This window comes from Cynocephalus volans, chromosome 8 (genome assembly GCF_027409185.1).
Source record: "Cynocephalus volans isolate mCynVol1 chromosome 8, mCynVol1.pri, whole genome shotgun sequence".
Lineage (NCBI taxonomy): Eukaryota > Metazoa > Chordata > Mammalia > Dermoptera > Cynocephalidae > Cynocephalus > Cynocephalus volans.
In genome coordinates, this window is record NC_084467.1 from 137478753 (window position 1) to 137494823 (window position 16071).

General features: G+C 46.9%; 1 protein-coding gene across 3 annotated transcripts in view; it reads left to right on the plus strand.

Moving 5' to 3' along the window:
• The window catches only part of CACNA1E (calcium voltage-gated channel subunit alpha1 E), a 310184-nt gene that overhangs the window by 225547 nt on the left and 68566 nt on the right, over window positions 1-16071 (plus strand). For all 3 annotated transcript variants that reach the window (XM_063103647.1, XM_063103648.1, XM_063103649.1), the window contains exons 8-17: window positions 2251-2366; window positions 6730-6783; window positions 7431-7520; window positions 8466-8675; window positions 9429-9541; window positions 11130-11242; window positions 11601-11732; window positions 12204-12276; window positions 13153-13270; window positions 14945-15012. In XM_063103647.1, the coding sequence (XP_062959717.1) occupies window positions 2251-2366; window positions 6730-6783; window positions 7431-7520; window positions 8466-8675; window positions 9429-9541; window positions 11130-11242; window positions 11601-11732; window positions 12204-12276; window positions 13153-13270; window positions 14945-15012 (1087 nt within the window). The remainder of the gene's footprint in view (window positions 1-2250; window positions 2367-6729; window positions 6784-7430; window positions 7521-8465; window positions 8676-9428; window positions 9542-11129; window positions 11243-11600; window positions 11733-12203; window positions 12277-13152; window positions 13271-14944; window positions 15013-16071) is intronic.

A 16071-nucleotide genomic window follows, 5' to 3' on the forward strand; every position in this document is an offset into this window, starting at 1 on the left:
GAGATGCTCAAGTATTATTGTGTCACAGCCTGCTTAAATTCTCCTTTTTCAAGGTCTTGCTCAAATATGACCTCCTTGTTAAACTTTCCTGGATTCATTCCCCCCAGAGCTTAGTTGAAAAATCAAGACACATACATATGAAAAGATAGAGAAAGCAGCACATAAAAGTGCTGTCAGGCTAGGCAAATACGTGGGGCCTGAAGAACTTGGGCTCTTAGAGCAGACAGGCCTGGGCTCTGGTCCAGCTCAGTTTCTTCCTTAGACTTGATCAAGTTGCTTAGCTTTTAAGTGGAGGATGAAAATACTGTTGTACTTTCTTCTCAGGATGGTTGTAAAGATTGAATGAGCAACATGTCTGAAGGTGCTTGGTAGAGTAGAAAGTGCTCCACGCAGGTTACTTGCTATGGCTATTATTGAGGTTTGGAAGTGATAAGATCTGGTGCTGTTTTAAAAAGATAATGTTTAATGTTAATAGCTATTAGATAGATGAAATGAAGGGAAGAGAGAGACAGGGGCTTGGTTGGGAGACCAGGTAGGTGCTATTGCAATAGTCCAGGCAGGGAAAAATGAGGTCCTGTCCAAGATAGTGAGGGTGCGGGTGGGGGATGGATTCAAGTGTCCTTTTTTTAAGATAGGACCAACAGAAAATGGCACTCATTGGACGGGAGGGATCAAACGAAGCAGAGCAAAAGGTAAGGACTTTGGTGGATGGTGATGCCATGAACCAAGCCAGCCATTGGTTCCTTCCTAATTGCTGAAATCGAGAAAAGAAGGTGAGGCCAGGAGGCATCCCCCAGCTTGAACTCTGTTTCCCTGACCCTCGCTGGCAGTGCTTTCTCTTCGTTTTGACTTTCTTCCTCCCTTTCCCCATAGCACCTTTAATAGAACTCTCTGAACCTGGAGCCAAACCCAGGAGAATTTCTCCTTCCAGTGTGCTTTGTCCCTATGCCCTCAGCCTGCCTGTATCCATCATAAGCAGGTGGCTGTGCCCAAAGAAGCCATCTCTGTGAGGCACAAGTAGGTGTCTCTGCACCATGGTAAACTGGCACCTTGTCTTTCCCTGTGCTGTGGCTGGGGCTCCTCCCCCAGCCCCTGGCTCATTTCTTCTCCCCTGGACATGAAGGAGGAGCTGGCAGAACCTACAGTGGGTTTTGGCTCTGCAGGCTGCAGATCTTTACTTATGGGGATCGCCTTGATAAGTGGAACAGCTTCCAGGGGAGTATGTGAACACCTGAGCCATGGGTGGGGGACACGACACTAAAAAGGGGGCATTCCAGCCTGGAAGAGTGTTTGGTGGTGAGCAAGGCATTGGTGGGGGGGGGGGGTCTGGAGGAGCCCATTAGCAGATGACCATGTCTTTATCCCCATTTGCTCACCTATTGAATTTGGTCCCCTCCCTCTCTCCAGGGAACCCTCAGTCCCCTTCTCTCCCCTTTCTCCCAGGGAGTTTCAGTATTTTCATTCTCTCATACCACAGCATGGCTTGGGTGCGCTGTGCCTGTCATGGCCTCTGTCTTTTTCCTGCCCTCACCTTGGCACTCTCTCAGTCTCATCTCCTGTTTGCTCCACCCGACCTGCCCACTGTCTTTGTACTGCACCTGGGTGCCCTTCCCATGTCCCTTCTTTATCTGATACCAGCCATCTTCAAACAGCATTTCAGCCCTTCAGGTCATCAGTGTTGCTGGTCTCCTGTGCACCACAGGATACCAGACACCAGAGGAAGCACAGCCTTATGGTTAGAGTTCAGATCCCAGCAAATTACTCCACCTCTCTAAAGCCTTGGTTTCCCTGTTGGTTAAGTGGGAACTTTAATAATATTTCCTTCACAGGATGGTTGTGAGGACAAAATGAGCGAATGGGCATGTAGTAACTGGTCAGTACGCATTAATCACTGTAGTTATCAGAAGCACAAAGGGTAGTCGTGCCCTTCAGAGGGTTAAGGGCTTCTGTTGTAGCTAAGGAGATGGAATGTGGCATTTTGAAACCTAGTGAGTTGCAAGGCTAAGGAAGTGCCTTTCAGAACAGAGCAGGCGGAGGGTGCTGGTCCTGATTGGGACTCAGCTGATCTGGGAAAGCTTCCTGCGTGGAGCGCTTTTCTGTGTAACATTCCAAGGAGATCATCGCTGCAGCCTGGGACGAAAGAAAGAGGACAGAAGTACCTGCTCAAACACGCTCTTTTTTACCTGCCTTGCCCTTTCCTCCAGTCATGGTACTGTCCAGACCCAGTGACTCTTACCTTCTTGTCCACAGGGAATTTGCCAAAGAGAGAGAGAGAGTGGAGAACCGAAGAGCTTTCATGAAACTGCGGCGCCAGCAGCAGATTGAGCGTGAGCTGAACGGCTACCGCGCCTGGATCGACAAAGCTGGTGAGTGGGGCCTGCGGGGCTGGGGCAGGCTGCACGGACGCCAGGGATCAGCCCCTCACTCCCAACACTTCCATTCAAGGGACAACCTAGACCAGTGAAGAGAGGAGCTGTGGATGCCTTGGTGGCTCTTTAGGTTCCCTGCTAGTCTCACTCTGTTCTTCCAGGGTCTGACTGTCCCTGTTCTTCTACCCTACACCTTTCACGAGGCAGGCATTTTAGCAAGGGGAACTGAGTCGACGGTAGCATAATACAACCCTAGAGCTGGGGGTGGACTGGTGACATTTTATACTGCTACTAATAACAATCCATTTATTCTACAAATATTTGTTTAGTGGCTACTTTGTGCCAGGCCCTGCTCTAGGCCCTTGGGTTAGAGCAGAGAGCCAAATAGACCACACTCACCAAAGCTTTTCTCTTGTGCAGCTCATTAGTCTCTGATTGGGGAACATAGCAATAAGCAAAATAATAAATAACTTGTGAGAAGGTAATAGGTTATAAGTGCAATGGGAAAACAGATGAAAGTGAAGTTATGGGGTATAGGATATGTTGCGGTTTTAAATAGGGGCATCAGGGCGGGCCCATCTCTGTGGACACTTGCAGCAGGTCAGGGAGGGAGCCACAGGAAGACCTGGGGAGGAATGTTTCAGTGCCAGGTCCCTACTACAGGAATGGGCCAGGGGTGCTCAAGGAATAGAAGTGGGGTGAACAAGGGGCGAGAGGTAGGGGGACAGGGAGAGGCAATCAAGGACAGCAATTGTACATGGTTTTATGGGCCACTGGAAGAGCTTTGGGCTTTACTGTGAGTGAGGCCAGAACCATTGGAGAGCTTTGAGCAGAGGATTGACGTGCTCTGACTTCAGACAGTAAGAGTGCTTGGTTGCAGCACTGATAATGGACCACAAGAGGTCAAGGCTGAAAGCAGGGAGACAATGTGTGAGGCTGTTGCAGACATCCAGAGAAGAGGTGATGGTGAGAACAGGTGTTTTCCTAAGTCCTGAGCTGTCATCGTTCTCACCCTGTGACTCAGCATCAGGAATGGCTCTGGACCAGCTGTGAGGATAGGTCTGAACCTATCATGGTTTCATTAATCCACGGAGCCACCAGATTCAAGATTGACTGCTGCTCAGCTGGTTATGAGGGGCATTGATCACTCTGTATCTGTCAGTAAACAGGATGCATTTGCTTGCTTTATTATTTTAAAGACTGGATTGCATTGGTGTCATATATCTTCATTTTCTTTTTGAGCAAAGAGTGATTTTTTTAATAAAACAATACACATGATGACAACATCTTTTCTCTATTTCTCGTAGAAAGTAGCATAAATGTGAGGTCACACAGGAAAATTTAGGAGTGTGATTTGATGCTTAGTTGCCTGAGCCTAATTCTTCTGTGGGAGCTGTGGAATGACACTTTGACCCTCTTACTCTGCCAATGCATGAAAGCCCTCCATAAGCTCTGAGGTCAACTTCTGATTATGTGTAAGGGCTGAGAGAATGCACGCATGATTGAAAGCCAGATACACACCCTCGACTGGGACTATCCACCTTTCCCTCTCGCCTCTAAAAGCATGAGCGATGCGTGCTGATGGTGCTTCCGTGTTGCCCTTTCTCCTCCAAGGTGGTTGTGCAGGCGTGAGGTGAACACGAGGCTCCCCTTCCTCTTCCCACATGGTATGTAACTCAGCCTTTATCATGGGAGGCTGAGATTTGCCTCCAGGCCAGGCAGGCAGCTTGACATTCCCAACTGTCCTTCGCTTCCCTGGTGGAGGAGCCATCTGACAGACCATGGAGCAAGCTGGAAGCAGTCCAGAGAAGCACCCTCCTAGCCCTGACAGTGACACCACCCAGGGCCAGGCTACACTGTGTGCCACTCACTCTTCGTGATTCTGCTTTGCAAAAACTTGCAAAATTCTAAGGCTTCCCTTTCTTCTAGTTGGCAAAGCCAGCTCTCTCCTCCTTCTAAGAAAAAAGACGCACTGCAACGTCAGATTTTGCTTCCTGGCCCTTCCCTTTACAAATGGAGCGTGAGTGAATCACAGACATATGGGTTACATTTTCCTGGAAAGGCACTCAAGTTCTAAAGCGAACTTGGCAAAAGGTGTTGGGGGGGATGGGGGTGGTTTCAGCACATCCACAGTCCTCAGGAACTTCCCAGAGATCCTCAGCAGCACCACCCTCCTTCCATCTGCCTCTGGGGTCCTCAGATCTGCCCACCCTGAAGCCCAGACACTGCATAGCAAAAGTGACTCTCTGGCCAAAGTAATTAATGTTGCTGTGAGATAGTTTAACAAGGACCTAATTTCAAACAACATGTGCTACCAAATGACTTTAAAACCCGCTATGTCTGCAGGATGGAGCCCCCCACCAATAACACTTAACCTGTTAACTTAGCATTTTGCCTGAGGCTGTACTTAAAAAAAGAAAGCCAAACATTTGTGAGTTGGTATAATGGCCATCCTGCCTAGTATCATCAAAGCCTCAAAATATTCCCCTCCCTGGGAAATGCATTATATACTTTCAGTTTTATATGCAGGTGGAATTATGGTAATGACTTTAACCTTTCCTACTGTCCTTTTACTTGTTACAAGTGCTTAAATTAAACCATTGTTTAATAGGGTCTGCAGCAAGCTTTTCCCTGGCAGTTGGGATCTTAGGGAATGATTGCCAAGGCCTCCAGCTCTCTGGCCTATGGATTGAGATCAAAACTCAACCATATCACTCCCAATAGGGCACTTAGGATCCCACCTAACATAGGACAGAGGGCTTTGCTGTTGGTACATGTGGAGGGATGCTAGTGAAGTTTATTCCAAGTCTTGGTAGAAAATACTTGTAATACTCCTCAGAGGATAACAGCTCACTGCGGTGCAGCACCATCCCTGGGGAGACCAAGAGGAGAGAGTCCAGAGGACTGCGTGTTGTCTTTTCCAAACACCAGCAACCAGATACTCCATTCCAACACCACCCAGTTCGTCAGTTCTCCAACACCAACTGGGTGTCCAGCAATTCAATTCAATCCTGACACTAAATACTTCCCAACATTAGTGAAGTCCCCACAGGTTTAGAGGCTCAGTCCCATAGGACTGCCCCCACATCAGATGCCAGCCAAAAGAGGGGTCCCCAGGTGACTGCATTTCTGCCTGGCCAACTACGAAGTGGGGTAGGTTCTCACAACCCCTTCTTCAACCCCCAAAGTTTCAATAATTCACTAGAATGAGTCACAAAACTCTGGAAAAACTATACTTCCTATTACTGGTTGATTATAAAGGATACAACTCAGGAATAGCTCAGTGGAACAGGTGCATAGGTCAAGGAATGAGGCAGGGGCACCGAGCTTCCAGGACTGCTCTGCCACCCCACCCTGCCAGCACAGCAACATGTTCATCAACCCAGATGCTCCCCACAGCCCATCACTTATGGGGTTTTATGGAGATTTCATTAGGTAGGCCTGTGGGATCAAATCCTTGGCCTTTGGTGAGTCACTCTTCTCAGCCCCTCTCTCCTCCCCAGAGGCGGGGGTGGGGACAGGCTGAAAGGTTAACCCTCCGATCATGTGGTTAGTTTTTTGGCCACCAGCCACCATCCCTAAGCTATCTAGGGCCTCTCTCCCCCTCCTTGAGTCATCTCATTAGCATACAAAAGACAAGCTCTGTGCCAGGAACCAGAGACAAAAACCAAATATTTATTTTTTATTATACCACAGGGACAAATTCATGATGGGCCGGAGCCTCTTTGAAGCTCTGCTCAGCCAAGGCGGGATGGGGTGGAGGAGACAAGAAGCAAGGCCACCAGCTCTGCTCCTGTCTCTGAGGACCTTTAGGCATCTTCCTCTGCCCTCTCCTCAAAGATCTATCTAGAATAGAGCCCAAAACATGGTCTCAACTGAACAAAACAGGGTCTACTCCTGAACGAGGGAGTAGATGTTACAACCTGGGGGCACAGATGAGAAACTGAGGAAGCTCCCATTGCTAGAAAAGGCCTAAGGGGTGAGGAGAGACAGGAATCTGGGTAAACAAAAACAAAAATGGAAATGTTTCATTCCTATCAGTTTAGGGGATTTTAGTTTAAAAGCTCACTCATTCCTGTCTCCTCACAGGAGGTATCCTCCTGAACGAGGGTATCAGACGCAGGGCTGAACGTTACCAGTCATCCCCCAGCACCCCTCCCTGAAGACCTGCCTTTCGTTTCTTCTGTGCCCTCTGCTCCTGTGACACTCGATTTCTTTCCGATGCTGGTGCCCATGACAGGCGCTGAGCTCTCTGCTCTCTCTTCGTTGCCCTGGAGCCAGAGCTGTCCCTGAGGATTTTCCTTTTGCAAAATAATTTGGCATTTACAGCTAATTTACTAAATCATTTGTTTCCATATAGAGGAAGTCATGCTTGCCGAAGAAAATAAAAATGCTGGGACCTCAGCCTTAGAAGGTAAGGAAGTGCTCCAACGCCTTTCCCTGTTTGCCTCTGCCCCTCATAGGCAGGCAGTGCCAATCTCTTTCTCTTTTTTTAAATCCTTTGAGATCTCTTTTGATCAAAAGAGGAGAAAGAAATAAAAGTGGGGTGCCCTGGGATTTGAAAGGAAAGGCGCTCTGTCATTAAATCCCTCATCGGATCAAATGCCTTTTAAGGTGATAAGAATGAAACCCAAGAGGTGCTTTGTTCCAGGGCTCGTGATTGATACTGGGTGGTGAAAAGACCATCGTACAACCAAGGGCATATAAAGGGATCTTCTTTAAAATTTGTGGGGACCATCTGGGGACAGCTTTCATTACTGGGAAGTGGTATTGTTTATGAAAAACCAGAACAAATAGATACAGAGTACTTGTTTGCCTACTGCAATTAGATAAGCTCTAGCCAGGATTCCAGAGCCCTTGTGTTTCAGAAGGTGCTGGCAAGTGCAGCGCTTGGGGTTCTGTAGACATTCCTGATTTCAGTCATCCTGGCTCAGGTATTAAAGGCAGATGCCTGTGGCACAGGGACCTTCCACAAGACCTCTTGCCTATAGTCCTCAAAGTTTTGTCCAGAATGATCTGGGTGTACCTGCCTCTCACTGGCCTTCCCCTTCCTGGGTGTAGTGCTTCGAAGGGCCACCATCAAGAGGAGCCGGACAGAGGCCATGACCCGAGACTCCAGTGATGAGCACTGTGTTGACATCTCCTCTGTGGGTGAGTGGACCCAGTTAGAGCTGCTTTTACTTCTCTGAATCTCATGCAAGGAAGATCCTGTCTTTTAAGGAGCACCACAAGAAGGAAAAGAATCCAAAGGATCCAGAACTTAGGGACATTATTAAGGAAAGCCATGGGAGTCTGATCTAGATGACATTGATTTACGGGGTGGGGGAAAGGAACCAGGGGATGAAACATGGAGTTTAGGACTAAGAATCCAAGCCAGGTTCTTCAAATGTGGCAGATGTTTCTCATTTTAGATGTACGTATCTTCTCTGTCCTGGGTGAGATAATGAGAACCCACTTTGGGATGTTATTCAAAGGATTCTAAAGACCTATTTCTTCTAGTGACCCAGAAGTGAGAACTTGAAGTCATTTGCTTAACCGCGGTAGCACCCACCTACTTCCATCAAGTGAAATTTAAACTAATTCCTATCAACAACCCTTTAACATGACTGGTGTTCAATCCCAGGTTCTCTTAGAGATTCTGGCTGATGGCATATTTGTCCTCCCCAGAAGAAGGGAAGGGTCTCACTCCATCCTTAGAAGCAGAAGAGACTTACAAAGCTCACTGCTGCTTTAGGCTACCAGTGGTAGATACATCACAAACATGGCAGAAGGATTCCGGTTCCTGAAGCATATTTAAAAGGAAAGGGCAGAGAGAAGCCCAATCTGTTGCAAACATAAACATGATCCTATTAAGATTCAAGACACTGGGTGTTTGCCTGGTGTCCTGCCTGTTAATCTTTCAATTTTCTAGGACCGAGAGTGCCCAGAGCAGGAAAAACAAGGTCTCTGCCTGAGGAAACTACTTAGCCCATAACATGGGGACTGCCCAGGCCTGCAGTGTGGGGGTCACCTTGCCCTTTGAATGCCCCCAGCCAAGGAGGGCGATCCCAGGATGTTCTGCAGCCTCATTCTTCCTCCTCACTTCTGCCCCCTTAGGCACACCTCTTGCTCGAGCTAGTATCAAAAGTGCGAAGGTCAACGGGGCCTCCTATTTCCGGCACAAGGAAAGGCTTCTGCGCATCTCCATTCGCCACATGGTTAAATCCCAGGTGTTTTACTGGATTGTGCTGAGCCTCGTGGCACTCAACACCGCCTGTGTGGCCATCGTCCATCACAATCAGCCCCAGTGGCTCACCCACCTCCTCTGTAAGTGAACAGTGACTGCTGGGCCCTCATATGGGCAGCCAGATTGGTGTGTGAATGAATGGGAGAGAGCGAAGTGCTGAGCTAGGCCTGGCAGTGGTCCTGCCAGCCCAGAGTTCTGCCTCTGCACACTGTGCACGAGGTCAGCATTGTCCTCAAGAGGGCTGGGTGATCACATGGCTCTTCCCAGCTTCCACCCAGTGTGGAGTCAAGCAAACAAATCATTGCTGATGAGTCAGTAAGATAGTGTTGGGTACTCCAAGGCCTTCACTTAGTTTCTTAAGGAGGCTCAATGCCGTAGAGAGTTTTGGTCACAAAAGTTCAGGGAAGAAAGTTCTTAGCGCAGTGGATACCTCAGATAGACCCAAAGAGAACTTATAGGTCAGCTCTGGATAAGACTGCCACTGGATGTGAATGAAGGCCTGTCACTGCTGGGTGTGCGTAGGGAGAAATCCAGCTCTTTCATCAAAGTCACAGTAAAGTCCTTCTGTTCTCCTCTGAGGGCCATCTGCCATTTAAAGGCCAGTGACAAACTCACCTGTTGAAAGAGAGCAAAGCTGATCTGTTGAGCATGCCTGGGGATCTTTGTGGATCTGAGAACTTGGACATTCTGAGGCTTTGCCCAGCACCAACACGGTCATTGAGCATCCTTGCGATGTGTTCTTGCGGGCTCCTCTGCAGCTGAGTGTGTTAGTTGGGGAGTGTGGGAGTGCACACCATTTGTGGAACAAATGCTTCTACTTTTAATACTTTCAGACTATGCAGAATTTTTGTTTCTGGGACTCTTCCTCTTGGAGATGTCCCTGAAGATGTATGGCATGGGGCCTCGCCTTTATTTTCATTCTTCATTCAACTGCTTTGATTTTGGGGTAAGTCTTTAGAAGCCTGTCCTTCTGCTTCATGTTGATATGCCATGGTTTTAGATAAGCAGCTTGCTCCACTACTCAGCAGGAAGCATTAAAATCAGAATTTATAAAAGGCGGTAAGATAAGATTAGCTAAAGGGAGTTCGGGAGTGAGTGAATCCGTGCCATGCAAGGGCTTATGTGGGGTTTTTTAAGTTCTTTGATTTTTAATGTTTTTATTGAAGTATAACACATAATACTATAGTGTGCATGCTTAAGTGTATATAGCTCAATGAGTTTTTACAAAGCAACCCAGAGCCAGAGTTTTGAACCACTTATTATCTTGGGGGAAGCCTAGGAGAGAAGGACAAAGGACTTGATTCTGGAGGTGATTCCATAAGAAAGAGAAGCTTATATAGTTGGTTTTTTCTACCTTGGTTTAAAATTGAGTTAATTGTCTAGATGTACACACGCACCCTTATATTAGCAAGTACCCACACTGAATATTTCATCTAGCTGTTTACTTTTACATAATGTTGATATTTAATGTTGATATTCAAGGTGCTATCACATATTTTTTTGCTTTTTCTCGGTCCTTTTCTGCTTATAGGAGTCCTATGCACTATTTTACATATGGAGAATTAGACTTCCCATTTACACATGAGCAGACAGAAGACGTCAGGTGCAAGTTCACATACCCAGTTAGCAGTAGATCTAAGTCGCAGAACATTGGGTTCCTGAACCACTTCTCTTTCTGCCAAACCCAGTTCTTTTTCTGCCAGAGCTACGGTTAGGTGCTGAAGATCTTGAGCACTTGCCAGTCTACATTTTAACTTGGAACATATGGTTCTGAGTATGGGCAGTTTTCAGGTATAGCAGCTAATGATAGACCATTTTAACCTTAGTTTCCTCATGTACGTGCTTTTCAGCATTGCTGCGAGGATTGATTTTTATTTTTCCTAGCACCATGTCTAGAACCTAGTAGACATACAATAAGTGTGTAATTAAAACAAAAAAAAATTGAAATGTTAATTTGAAATTGCTCCTTCCTATAGCAATCAGACCCTATGTCAACAAGGACTGCACTGGGGATGTGGGTCTACAGTGACTAAAAGATACTTAGTGTACTGGGGTGTGAAACTTTCTTGTTAGCCCTAAATTCTAGGATGATGGGAGCACATGGACCTTCTCTGAGACTTCTGTATTGGAACACAACTTGTACTAATACAAAATTAGTTTCCTTGGTTTGAGTACCACTCCTTTGTCTGGTGTTGTGATGTCAGGACAGCTATGGCTATTAAATTTGTGTGGAACTGGTGACTGGCTATTGTAGTTTTCACCAAGGACTGGAGTCAGTAAACCGATCTACAGTACAAAGGATTACATTCAGGAAGAGGAGCAGAGAGCAGAGGAAGAGAGGTCTCAGAGTCTCATTTCTCTTTGGGCTACCTATTTGTGAAGGCAGCCAATTGGACGTAGGGCTGGGTGGGGAGGGGAGAGTTGTAATTTCACCATATCCTACCCCAAGGAGAGTTGTTGATTGAGTGCTGTATACCAGAATGCCCCTCCCTCCCCTTCTCCTCCTCTCACTGTGGCTGGGTTTACCCCTTCAGGTCACAGTGGGCAGTATCTTTGAAGTGGTCTGGGCAATCTTCAGACCTGGTACATCTTTTGGAATCAGTGTCTTGCGAGCCCTCCGACTTCTAAGAATATTTAAAATAACCAAGTAAGTGATCAGAATTTGGACTCTTGCCAACCACCTTTGAGAGTGGAACCTTCTCTTTGCCTTATTATATTTCCTTCCATCTCCTCTTTCCCCCTTACAGCACATTCCCCTTCCCTGCCCCAACCCTCATTCCATTCTTCAGCACCTCCTCTGTCTCCAAAGATCAAACCAGAAACATATCTATGGTCCTAGATCCTGTGCCACATTCCCCATGGGAGCAACATGTTTCTGCCACCTCCACTTCCTACAGGCATATGAATGCACGTTATTCCACAGATTATAAGGCAGATGCCGAGCTGGACTAGGGGTTGACTTGGTATTCAGTGTTCGCGGCTGTAACATTGTCTGGGTTTTGCAGGTATTGGGCATCCCTGAGGAATCTAGTGGTCTCCTTGATGAGTTCCATGAAGTCTATCATCAGTTTGCTCTTCCTCCTCTTCCTCTTCATTGTTGTCTTTGCTCTCCTAGGAATGCAGCTGTTTGGAGGCAGGTAAGCACAAAAGAGCTTTCCATCCAAATCAATCTCGAAACCCAGTCTTAAGCCAGTAGATGCCAGGGTCATTAATTTGATCACCATGTTACCGTCTTGTCTGCTCTTGTCCATGGCCCGAATTGACCACTGGGTGCACATGTGGAATGGCTGTCTCTGCCTTTAACCCTTTCAGTATACAGGGTCCTCGTTTCCAGGGTCCATCCTTTTGGTGCTGTCGCTGAAATGTACAGCATGGATCCTGGTAATGATGATCAGCCCAAACCGTGTCTTCTACCCGCACCCTGCAGGATGCGTAGTTCAACAGTAGTCACTGACACCACCTTCACAAGTTATACAGAATGGGGAAAAAGTAGGGAAGGGGCGAGGGGATGTGGAGAGAGGAGAAAGTGATGAAAACTGTGTAATCTTGGGGAGGGGAGACTTGGTATGTGAGATTTTCATTCCACTATCTCTGAATTTCCTTTTCAGGTTTAACTTTAATGATGGAACTCCTTCAGCAAATTTTGATACCTTCCCTGCAGCCATCATGACTGTGTTCCAGGTATGAGGCCAACTGACAGTGCAGAAATGTTATGTGGCATCCCTTGGATCACAAAATACAAGACGATGATGTCTCAGGGTGTCAGGAGAATCCCGTTTTTCCTTTGCCGGCTCCTTCCAGGGAATGGGGTGCTCTTTCTTGTTGGATGATCATCACCAGTGCACCCCCTAGGATGTCTGTGACTCTGGTCATACCCACAATGCGAGGGCTCTATTGTGATCATTTCATTGTCCTTCTCCCTACACCTGTGAGTTTGCATGAGACACTGAGTCTGAGACATTCAATCATGAATCTCATTTATGGTTTTCTGAAATCTGAAGGCATCTTCTAACCCATGTGTCCATCTAATGAGGTATCTTTTCCATCCCCACCTCCAGAAAACCCCAATTTTTTAAATCATGGGGAAAACTCAAAATCAATAGTGTCTTAGAGCTAAAGAAAAACATAGTGAGAGTCTGAGGCTGAACCAGAACCCGAGTTTCCTGAACTGGAGCCCACAAAGCTCTTTCCAGTAATGCTGCTGTCTCAGAAACTGTATCTTGGCAGCTTGGGGACAATTAGGTAATGATCAGACCACCTGATCTGTGTGATTCCCACAAAGGCCTGGCAAAGCTGGAGGTGGGAGAGACTCTACAGTTTGAGGAAGAGTATCTTTCTTTTTGATGGTCTCCTATTTTTAATACCTAAAATTCCCTTCCCTGTCAAAAGAAAGTTTAGGATTATTCATGGAAACGACTTTTTTTTTGTAGTTCCATCCCTGGCAGGATGGCCAAGCATGGGGTAGATGGAAAAGACCCAGGCCTAGAATTTTCCCTTTGCATGGTCTCCGTTTTCTCCACCAGCCCGGTTTCTGATCTGCCTGTTTGCTTTGTGTAGATCCTGACAGGTGAGGACTGGAATGAGGTGATGTATAATGGGATCCGCTCCCAGGGAGGGGTCAGCTCGGGCATGTGGTCAGCCATCTACTTCATTGTGCTCACCTTGTTTGGAAACTGTATCCTTTTTGTGATTCTTCTCTTTATGGTGCCTGCCTGCCTGGACCAGCATTGGAGGAGGTATTGGAGTGGTGGTGGATGTGGTGGTGGTAGAGCTTGGGGGTGGGGATGCAGGGGGAGGGGACATGGACATTGCTTGATGTACTAAGGGACAGTCATGTGATACAGCCAAAGTTTTGCATTTTCCATAGTCCCCAAAAAGAGATGCTCCTTTTTGTTTTCTGCCTTGTAAACTTCTAGGGGTCAGAGCAGACTATAAACTAAACACGAGAAATTCATAAAAAGAAAGCTATGCAGTGAGTCACAGAAATAGAAGGCCAGTTTGTCACAATGGCACCTTGATTTTCCTGTTACTCTTAAGGCTCACGTGAGGATGGGGGAAGCAGGAGCAGGGCATCAGTGGGGAGAAGTCAGAGGCCCCGGATTCTGTGTAAGCTTGGGCAGTGCCTCCATGTGCCCAGGGATGAACCCAGAGACAGCCTCTGTGCCCTTTTGTTTCCTGAGTCTGTCAAATGAGGGAGAAGCTTGAAAGAAGGAGGATTCAGAGGGTAGAACAAAGTTGGGGATCAGAGAATCCTGGGTGTGTGGAGGCTCTGCCCATGAGCAAGGGTAACCGAGAACTATTCCAGCGACGTAAGAACCATATTAATAGTGTATGTTTAATCTCCAGAAGGGAAGACTTTCCAAACCTTCCTTGAAAACACGCTTAGGAGAATGGTCTTAAACCATTCAGGCAACTAAATCGTGTGCGTTGCATTTGGGGAATTTTTATTTATTTTTATATTGCTTATACACACATCGCTGTAGCTGTAGCAGGTTTTCAATCACATTCTGACATTTCCTGTGGAATCCAGCCGAGGAAAGGGTTCTCCTAGGCCTTTGGGGTATAGTTAGAAAACAGGGATGCTGTCAGGGCCTCGTTGCCCCAGTAAGATGAATGACAGCCTTTTGGGGTCTGTCCGTGCCTTGTTCTACCCGGAGTAGCTTTACTTTCTTCCAGGTGGAAAGCTAGACTTTTATGCTAGCACCAATTTTATGTTTCACAGCACATGGCCCTCAAAGATATTTGGAAAATTGGGACTTCAAGAGTGAGAACATGGAATAGAAATGGATTTCATAATGGATCATGTCTACTCTGTGACATTTTGTTCGATGAAACCTAGAAAGCTTTCTAGGACCCTAACAAGAAGAATGAGAGAAGTAAGCTAGTGTCCCATTATTGAGAGCTGCTTAACATGGGCTGTGGACTCTCATTTCTTTCCCTTAAGGACAGAATCGCATAATGCCCTTTGGTCTAGGAGGGATTCAGTGCCGTCCTCCCAGAAAGGAGAGATGAGCTCCTATGCTAAGCTCCCTACACATCTTGTTGATCAATGATTCTCTTATTTGTTATTGCTAATGGTAGAGGCCATAGCTGTCTAAAGCCCGCCTCACCCCTTCTAGCCCTCTGGGTGGTTTGATTCAGGTATTTCTTTGTCCTGTGTAAAGAGATGATATGGGGAAGGAGGGAAAACATATCCTCTTTCTCTTCCAGACACAGTTAGCTGACATCTCCCTCTCCCCTCCTGTAGCCTCTGCTTAAGTGACTCTTTGGGGTAGCTGCTGGTCTTGTTAGTGCCTTGCTAAAGCCTTTTGCTTTTCTTCCTTGCCCGTCCTTAACTCTTCTCCCCCAGACACACTGCTGAATGTGTTCTTGGCCATCGCTGTGGACAACCTGGCCAATGCCCAGGAGCTGACCAAGGTAAGAATTGTTCTCTGGGGATCTGGTGGTTCTCTTGTGCCATTGGGTATCCTCTGGTCTTTATAGCTCTCTGTGAAAGTATGCGTTGTTTGACTCAGGCCTGCTTGGAAGGCCCCTTCTGGAAGCTTCAGGGCAGTTGGAGAACCACACACCCTTGATGGAAGCATGGTTCACTTTCGTTGAGTTTGGTGAACCTCAACTAGTCTGTGTTACTCATAAGATACAGACAACAACAGCTTAATCTCTATGAGCCCTCAGAGGGGTTCTTTCCAAGATTATCGTGGAGAGTCAAGAAAACACTAGAACCCTGGATTTAAGTTTCACCTCTGCTACTGTGACCTATGGCTGTGTGACCCCAATCATGTGACTTAACCCTTCTGGGCTTGGGTGTGAGGGGGGCCAGGAGCATCACAGTTCCTGGGCTATGGCTTCTGGGGTATTTCAGTGGCTGTGCTCATCCTGCAGAAGTTCCAATGAAGCCAGATACAGCATTTCTCAAAGAGCAGCTCCTTTGTTTCTCTGATTCATTTCTCCAGGGGAGGAGAGAATACTAATTGCAGTGGGATGGTCTGTGGAGATAAGTAAAAGCTCTTCTCCTTATACAATGCAAACTTGGTTGAGCAGAGGCACGTAGCATCCTGGTAATACTTCTGAGCTGCTTCCAGGTACTCTATGTGTTGCCTGCTTATCCTTCAGGATCTTCTTATTTGCAGGGTATGGTAGGGATAAGACTAGCTTTAGTATCTGAAAAACTGGCTACAAGTCCCACACCTGCCCCTTCCTGGCTGCTTTAGCTTTGGCTGGACTCCCAATCTCTATTAGCATAGGTTTCCTACGATGGGGATGATATATTTGCCTTGCATCTCTCACAGGATTACTGTGAGGATCAAGTAAGATGACGTATGTGAAAGCCATACCGTGCTATGAATATGTATGTATCCTTAAAAGATCTAGTCATGTTACCTGAACTGGTTTTCCATAGAGGGGACACTTACAAGCAGGAATGCAGGTGAGGGATGAGGTTTCTGCCTGAGTGCCCAGGGCGGGGCCACTTAGTTG